The sequence below is a fragment of the Bison bison genome, unplaced genomic scaffold (genome assembly GCF_000754665.1).
Source record: "Bison bison bison isolate TAMUID 2011002044 unplaced genomic scaffold, Bison_UMD1.0 scf7180017864334, whole genome shotgun sequence".
NCBI lineage: Eukaryota > Metazoa > Chordata > Mammalia > Artiodactyla > Bovidae > Bison > Bison bison.
The window spans coordinates 67,318-76,366 of NW_011494906.1; the positions used below are offsets into that span (position 1 = coordinate 67,318).

At 44.6% G+C, this 9,049-nt stretch overlaps 1 protein-coding gene across 1 annotated transcript in view; it reads left to right on the forward strand.

The window, feature by feature from the left end:
- The window catches only part of LOC104998717 (HRAS-like suppressor 3), a 50,860-nt gene that overhangs the window by 38,065 nt on the left and 3,746 nt on the right, over nucleotides 1–9,049 (forward strand). The window contains exon 2 of the mRNA XM_010854050.1: nucleotides 3,987–4,255. Within this exon, the coding sequence (XP_010852352.1) occupies nucleotides 3,987–4,255 (269 nt within the window). The remainder of the gene's footprint in view (nucleotides 1–3,986; nucleotides 4,256–9,049) is intronic.

Here is a 9,049-nt window from a genome sequence, read left to right on the forward strand (position 1 = left end):
TTTTTTTTTTTTCTTTTCCTCCAGGGAATACATCTTTCCTATAACCCCCTGGCTGGCCTGCTCTTCCTCTTCACTGGCCAGAACTGAGTCATGCTTCCCCTTCCAAACCAATCGTGGGCAAAGAGAAAGGGGCTTCCAGAGCAGCTTCAGACTACTCACGGTGCATCAACTGGAGCTGGAGGGTTGCCTGCTGCCTGATTAACAGCAGGATTGTGAGCCTGGGAGAAGGTGAATGTGGTATATACGTGCATCATGGGGAGGGATGGCTACTGACTATCCAGTCAACATATGGGATGCACTCACTTGCTTCTCATCTGGGTGAAAACCAACTTATTTCAAGGCTACAAACAGACAGGAACCAGTTCTCCAACAATCAGACAGCATCTCGATGGAAAATCAGGGGCGATTGACTCACTGGGAATGGGAGGAGGATGCAAAGCAGGCTTGTGGATATGTAGAGAGCCCCCAAGTTACTGAAACTCAGTCAATTCCTGGAAAAGGTATCATATTTCTCAGAAGGGCGGGCCTGTGTGGCTTTGCTCTGTGGTGCTCTGCACCTTCATCCTGTCCATTTCCTTTCTAAGTAGAGACACAGCTGACTGCCTTTGTTAGTATCTGCTATTGTTAGCTGTTGTTAGCTGTTGTTAGCTGTTGTTACCATCCCAGCTGTGGTCTTAGACAACTGGGGACATTTGGGGATTGAATGATGGAGATAGGAGGTCTTGGGGGCAGTCAGAGGGTAGAGGGGGTCACAGAGGCAGGGTAGGGGCTGGCCTGGACCAAGTCAGTGGATGGGAGATGGGCAAGGCAGTGAATTCAGGATAAACTTCCAGGGTGGCCACTGACTGGACTTTGTGGTTGGATGCAGGTGGCAGGGGTGGGTGTGAGTGTGGGGAAGAAGGAAAGGATGTGTAAGGGAGCTGGAGGACTTCGGATGGCCCTCTCTGGGGACTAGGAAACCTGGAAGAGGGGTTGGAACAGGGAACATCATTCCCCAGATCAGGAATGTAGCGGGAACAGAAAAATGATCCGTTTTTGCAGCTGGGGTGCCCTGGGGTGGAACACAGACCATGAGGAATGGGGTGAGGAAAGGGAATCAGGCAGGACTGTGGGGTGCCTAGTGGGTGATGTAGACAAAGGCCCGGCTTGGGCTCTTGGCACAAGTGACCTTAAGCAGGGCATCACCCTCTGGGAACCCTGGTTCCTGTGCCTCCACAATGGGATGATGCTTCTTGTCAGGTTGTGTGGGTGGAAGGGCCACGTGGCAGGTGTCCACCCCATTGCTGACTGCTGTGTGATCCCACAAGGTTCTGGTCCCTGAACTGCACGTTGGGTCACATTAAGATCTCTCCAACTTGCATCTCTCAAGACATCAGGTATGAGAGACGGGCATCCTGAGGGCAGGAGGGGACCTAAAGATCGGGCTGAAGGAGGCCATGGACACCATGAGCACAGGGTGGTGGGCTTGGGGGTCTGTCCACAGACTGACTGCCCAGCATTGCTCTGGGTGGGCCTGGTGCTGGGACATGTTGGGAAAATGCTGTGCATGCTGTGTCTTGAGTACACACGTGCAGAAACACATCCGCACAGCCCCGGGCATGTGAAGGTACACCTGAGTGAACACGGACTCAGCCAACACAGTCCCAGGACCCTCCCTCCTTTCCTATGTCTCAGCAGGGGTGGGGGCTGGTGCCCAAGACAAGTGCTTGCACCGTCCTGGTTGCCCATCACATGATGAAGACTAAGCATCACCCCTTCTCCCCAAAGAAGCCACTCTCTGTGATGGCTTAGGTTCATGTACATCTGGTTTTTCTAGAGCAGGCAGGCCAAATGCTCTACCTGGAGATCTGGCTGAGATGTTTTCAAAGTGGCTATTAGACAAGAACGTGGTCCATCTGGTCCCTGAAAGCAAGGAAGGATTTTCTGTCTAAATGTCAGTCCTGTCTGACTCTCAGTCATGTCCGACTCTTTATGATCCCATGACCTATAGCCTGCCAGACTCCTCAGGCAGGAAGTCTCAATGGATGTTAGCAAACATTGTAAAATGAACAAAAAAGCAAACACAAAATATCAAAATTTGTGTGCTATAGATAAAGTGCTGAGAAAAAATGTATTATCTTAAATGCTTATAGTAGAAAAGAAGAAAAGTTTAAAATCAGTACTCTGAGCTTTCAACTGAAGAAATTAGAAAAAGAGAGCAAAATAAACCAAAGCAAGTAAAAAGAAGGAAATAGAAAAGATAAGGGCAGACATCTATAAAGTTGGAAACAGGAACCAGTAGAGAAAATCAATAGGGTCAAAGCTGTTTTTCTGAAAATACCATTAAATTGGTAAAACTCTAGTGAGACTGACGAAGAAAAAAAGGGGAAAAGATTCAAATTACCATCATCAGAAATGAAAGAAGGATTTTCACTAAAGACCCCACAGACATTGAAAAGATAAGAAAATCTTATGCACTGAGTGTATGTATTACATTTGATGACTAAGATTAAATGTAGATTGGTACAGCCACTATGGAGAACGGTATGAAGATTCCTTAACAAATTAGGAATAAAATTACCATATGACCAACAACCCCACTACTGGGCATATGCTCTGAGAAAACCACAATTCAAAAAGACACATGTACCCCAGTGTGCGTTGCAGCACTATTTATAATAGCCAGGACATGGAAGCAACCTAGATATTCATCGATAGATGAATGGATAAAGAAGATAGCGTACATCAGTACAATGGAATATTAATCAGCCATAAAAAGGAATGAATTTGAATCTGTTGTAGTGAGGTGGATGAACCTAGAATCTGTTTTACAGAGTAAAGTAGTCAGAAAGAGCAAAACAAATATTGCATAGTCATGTATATATATGGAATCTGCATTAAATGGACCAATTTCTTGAAAAACAGAAACTATCAAAAGCAACCCAAGATAAAATAGATACACAGTCTATTTCTATGTCCTATTAAAGGAATTGAATTTTTTTTAAATTTTATTTTATTTTTAAACTTTACATAATTGTATTAGTTTTGCCAAATATCAAAATGAATCCGCCACAGGTATACATGTGTTCCCCATCCTGAACCCTCCTCCCTCCTCCCTCCCCATACCATCCCTCTGGGTCATCCCAGTGCACTAGCCCCAAGCATCCAGTATCGTGCATCGAACCTGGACTGGCATCTCGTTTCATACATGATATTTTATATGTTTCAATGCCATTCTCCCAAATCTTCCCACCCTCTCCCTCTCCCATAGAGTCCATAAGACTGTTCTATACATCAGTGTTTTTTTAATTAAAAAATCTTCCAAAGGAAATATCCAGGTCTAGATAGCTTCCCCAGCAAATTTCATGAACAGTTTAAGGAAACAGTCCCAATTTTTACAAAATTTTACAAAATTTCAGGAAGTAGAAATTTACAAAATTTTACAAAATTTACAAAATTTTTACAAATTTTACAAAATTTCAGGAAGTAGAGAAGGGGACAGCACTTCTGAGAGAACACACAGATGGAAAATTAGCACATGAAAAGATGCTCAACATCTTTAGCTGCTAGGGAAATACAAATTAAAGCCACGAGATACCTCTACACATCAAGAATGGATCTGTTCCCCAAATCCATCCACGTTTTGTGCAGTAATCAGCTTTGTGTGTGTCAGGGAAGTGGAGTCTTGGCAGGATCACAACAAATTCACACTCTATTCTCCCAGGGAGGTGGGTGTGCTCAGAGCCTGTATTTGCACAATCAAGAGGGCCACTGGGGTGTCACAGGGTGTGCAAGGCCAGCTGCTGTAGGTTAAAAAAATCCCAACAAATTATGGAACTTCATTCCTCATTTCAGATAAGGAGACCAGGGACCAGAGACCACAAGGGTCTTATCCAAAGCCACACAGCTCTGACCCTGACTCATCTGCTCATCCCCTTTTGGATGTGGTGGGTGCTGGGCTGGGGGCCAGCCCAGGACCAATCGTGTTCCTCATCCTGAATCCACAGGCGGAATCTCGGGAGCTGGTGGGTCCAGTATCATGTCTTCAGTGGCCGACAGGGCCATAGTAAAGAAGGAGCGGCTGTGTGACGTGGCTGGGAGAGATTTGTACAGGGTCAACAACAAGCATGGTGACAAGTACAACCCATTCCCTCCCAGCAAAATCGTCCAGTGGGCGGAGGAGTTGGTGGGCCAGGAGTTCTGCTACAGTCTGATCAGCAACAACTGTGACCATTTTGTTAATGAGCTGTACTATGGGGTCTCCTGCAGTGACCAGGTGGGTCCTCAGTGTGTCCCTAGCTCCATGGTTTCTTAGTTTCTTATTTCTCTGCTGCTTCTCTCACTCAGGTAGGCCACATGCCCCAGAAGTTGCCTTAAGATATATAGGATAATGGTGACAACAGTTAGCTCTACATGCCAGGCTCAAACTTGAATTGGTTGTTGTATGAGTTCCTGTGGCTGCTGTAACAAATGGCCAGAAATTCAGTGGCTTAACACAACACAAATGTATGGTCTTATAGTTCTGGAGGTCAGAAGTCTGAAACAGGTCTCACGGGGTAGAATCTAGGTGTCAGCAAGGCTGTGTTATTTTATAGAGGCTCTCACAGACAACCTGTTTTCTAGTCTTTTCCAGCTTCAAGAGGCTGCCTGCATTTCTTGGCTTGTGGCTCCCTTTCGTCTTCAAAGTTAGAAATGGCTGGTTGAGTCTCTCTCAATTGCATCACTATGCTGACTCTACTCCTTCCCCCTTCCATCAGAAACTTTGTGATTACATTGGGCTTACCTGGAAATCCAGAATAATCTTCCTACTCTAAGGTAAACTGATTAGCAACCTTAATTCTATGTGCAATCTTAATTCTCTCTCTCCATGTAGCATAATGTATTTACCAATATTAGGAATGAGGACATATCATGGAACTAAGACCTAGACATCTTTGGGGGCTATTTTTCTGCCTACCAGTTACTCTTTACACTGGGTACAGTTATTGTTCTGGGAGTTCCTCTTGCTGTTATTCTAGAAAGATTTCCCTCTCTTGTCTCTTGCACCAGAGCACCATCTTCCATATCTCATGTCCTCTTTCTTGGTTTGTTGTTAGTGTTCAATAGCTAAATTGTGTCTGACTCTTTTCTGACACCTTGGACTTTAGCCCTCCAGACTCCTCTGCCCATGGGACTTCCCAGCAAGAATACTGGAGGGGGTTCCATTTCCTTCTCTAGAGGATCTTCCCAATCCAGGGACCAAACCCATGTCTTCTGCTTTGGCAGGTGGATGCTTCACCAATGAGTCACCTGGGAAGCCCTGTCTTGGTTTACACAGTTCTTGTGGTGGAAACTCCTTCAGCAGCTTCCTAAAAAAGGATGAATGGAAGAATTTGTTTGATATCCTGCATGTCTGAATTATTTTTCAATTTACCCTCCCACTTGATTTAATAGTGTGTATAGGTATAGAATTCCAGGGCTTCTTTGGTAGATCAACTGGTAAAGAATCCTCCTGAATTGCAGGAGACCCTGGTTTGATTCCTGGGTTAGGAAGATCCCCTGGAAAAGGGATAGACTATCTACTGCAGTATTCTTGGGCTTCCCTGGTGGCTCAGACAGGAAAAAATCTGCCTGCAATGTGGGAAACCTGGGTTCAAACTCTGGGTTGGGAAGATGCCCTGGAGGAGGAGGGCCTGGCAACCCACTCTAGTATTCTTGCTTGGAGATTCTCCATGGACAGAGGAGCCTGGTGGGCTATCGTCCATAGGGTCACAAAGAGTTGGACACGACTGAGCAACTAATCACATAGGTATATAATTCTAGGTTAGAAATTGTTTTACTTCAAGATTTTGAAGGCATTCTTCCACTGTCTTCTTGCTTCCAGCATTGCTATGATGAAAGCTAAAGTAATTCTGATTCCTGATCTTTTCTCGGTTTCCTGTTTTTCTCTCCTGCTCTAGAAGATGTAATGTCTTGTCTTTACCCAGTGTTCTAAAATCTCACACTAATGTACCTTGACATAGGTCTGCTTTTATCCTCAAAGCACCATTTCAATCTGAAAACATATATCCTTTGGTCCTAGTAAATTTTCATGAGTTAGTTCACTCTTGCTTCCCCGCCTCTGAGTTTCCTCTAGTCCCTCTTTCTGGAAAGTTTATTATTCAAATGTTATACTGACTGGGTTTTCCTTCATTTTTACCTTTGGAAGCTGTTTTCTATAGCTTCATCTTTTCTGCTGTTCTTTGTGAGAGATTTCCCAACTTTATCTCTAAAATGTCTATTGAGTTTGTAATTTGCATCATATTTTTACTTTTTGAGAATTGCTTTTTTTCTCTCAACATTCCGTTATTTTTAATAGCACTGTGTTCTTCTTTATTGTTGTTGTTGTTTAGTCTCTAAGTCATATTTGATTCTTTTGCTGCCCCATGGGCTATAGCCCACCAGTGCCTCTGTCCGTGGGAGAAGAATCGTGGAGTGCCTTCTGCAGGGGATTTTCCCAACCTGGGGATCCTGAATTGCCAGGTGGATTCTTCACCACTCAGCCACCAGGAAATCCCTCTACTTTACTGTAAACATTCTATTCTCTAAAGACAGTTTTTAAAAATATGTTTTCTTTTCTTTCTCCAGGTTGCTGTTTCCTTTTTGTTTTGCTCTCTGTCTTCCATTTCAGAGGTCCTGCTAGATGTCTTGGAGAAGACAACGGCACCCTACTCCAGTACTCTTGCCTGCAAAACCTGATGAATGGAACAGCTGGCTAGGCTGCAGTCCATAGGGTCGCAAAGTGTTGGACATGACTGTGACTTCAGTTTCATTTTCACTTTCATGCCTTGGAGAAGGAAATGGCAACCCCCTCCAGTGTTCTTGCCTGGAGAATCCCAGGGACGGGGAAGCCTGGTGGGCTGCCGTCTATGGGGTTGCACAGAGTCGGACATGACTAAGTGACTTAGCAGTAGCAGCAGCAGCAGCTATATGTCTGGTACATCTGGATTGTGGGCTCATGATTAAGAATAGGGGGGTTGAGGAGTGAGCTCAGAGGGCAGTGGCTTGTTGACTTTGAGGTTCACTTCAGAGTAGACTGGGAACCCTCATATTGGTACCTTTCATGTTTCCACTTGGGCCAGTGCGATTCCCTGGAAGAGTTTTCCTGACTCTTATTTAAAGGGTAAAGTACTGGGAGCAGAGGGGATGGGAAGGCCACGAGTCTCCATTTCGCATATTTATGGCCTCACAATTCCTTTTTGGAGGTATGATACCCACACCCTCACATGTGCTTCTGTTTTCAGACCCCCAAATCTTCTGATTTTCATTGTGGTTAAGGAGGGACCTCAGCTCTCTCTCTCTTTCACCCACTTCCAGAAATACCTGGTGATGTCAATATGTGATCTTTTTTAGGGATTCTGTTGTACACAATTCAGTTCAGTTCATTTCAGTCACTCAGTCGTGTCCGACTCTTGCCAACCCCATGAATCGCAGCTCCGCAGGCCTCCCTGTCAATCACCAACTCCCGGGGTTCACTCAAACTCATGTCCATCGACTCCGTGATGCCATCCAGCCATCTCATCCTCAGTTGTCCCCTTCTCCTCCTTCCCCCAACCCCTCCCAGCATCAGAGTCTTTTCCAATGAGTCAGCTCTTCGCATGAGGTGGCCAAAGTACTGGAGTTTCAGCTTTAGCATCATTCCTATCAAAGTACAACCAGGGCTGATCTCCTTTAGAATGGACTGGTTGGATCTCCTTGCAGTCCAAGGGACTCTCAAGAGTCTTCTCCAACACCACAGTTCAAAAGCATCAATTCTTTGGTACTCAGCTTTCTTCACAGTCCAACTCTCACATCCATACATGACCACTGGAAAAATCATAGCCTTGACTAGACATCTGGACCCTTGTTGGCAATGTAATGTCTCTGCTTTTGAATATGGTATCTAGGTTGGTCATAACTTTCCTTCCAAGGAGTAAGTGTCTTTTAATTTCATGGCTGCAATCACCATCTGCAGTGATTTTGGAGCCCGAAAAAATAAAGTCTGACACTGTTTCCACTGTTTCCCCATGTATTTCCCATGAAGTGATGTACACAGTTAGCCCCTGACATACAAACATTCAAGTTTTGAACTTTCAAAGATGCCAACTTGTGTCCCAGCAAAGTCAGGACTGAGTGACATTGAAGCGTGCCCTCCATCTCCTATTGCTGACGATCCTTCAGTTCCTCCATCTCTACCTCCTCTCCCTCCTCCAGTCAGTAACTCTTCTTTCTTGTTCATGTGACACCAGCCCCTGGATGCCAGCTGTTATTCTTCACTACTGTACTTTTCAACGTACTATATAGAAACTCCCCAGGTCAGTAGGTGCCCAATATGCTACTGGGGATCAGTGGAGAAATAACCCCAGAAAGAATGAAGGGATGGAGCCAAAGCAAAAAGAATACCTAGCTGTGGATGTGACTGGTGATAGAAGCAAGGTCCGATGCTGTAAAGAGCAATATTGCATAGGAACCTGGAATGTCAGGTCCATGAATCAAGGCAAATTGGAAGTAGTCAAACAAGAGATGGCAAGAGTGAATGTTGACATTCTAGGAATCAGCGAACTGAAATGGACTGGAATGGGTGAATTTAACTCAGATGACCATTATATCTACTAATGCAGGCAGGAATCCCTCAGAAGAAATGGAGTAGCCATCATGGTCAACAAAAGAGTCCGAAATGCAGTACTTGGATGCAATCTTAAAAAGGACAGAATGAACTCTGTTCGTTTCCAAGGCAAACGCTGAAGAAGCTGAAGTTGAACGGTTCTATGAAGACCTACAAGACTTTTAGAACTAACATCCAAAAAAGATGTCCTTTTCATTATAGGAAACTGGAATGCAAAAGTAGGAAGTCAAGAAATACCTGAAGTAACAGGCCAATTTGGCCTTGGAATACGGAATGAAGCAGGGCAAAGACTAATAGAGTTTTGCCAAGAAAATGCACTGGTCATAACAAGCACCCTCTTCCAACAACACAAGAGAAGACTCTATACATGGATATCACCAGATGGTCAACACTGAAATCAGATTGATTATATTCTTTGCAGCCAAAGATGGAGGAGCTCTATACAGT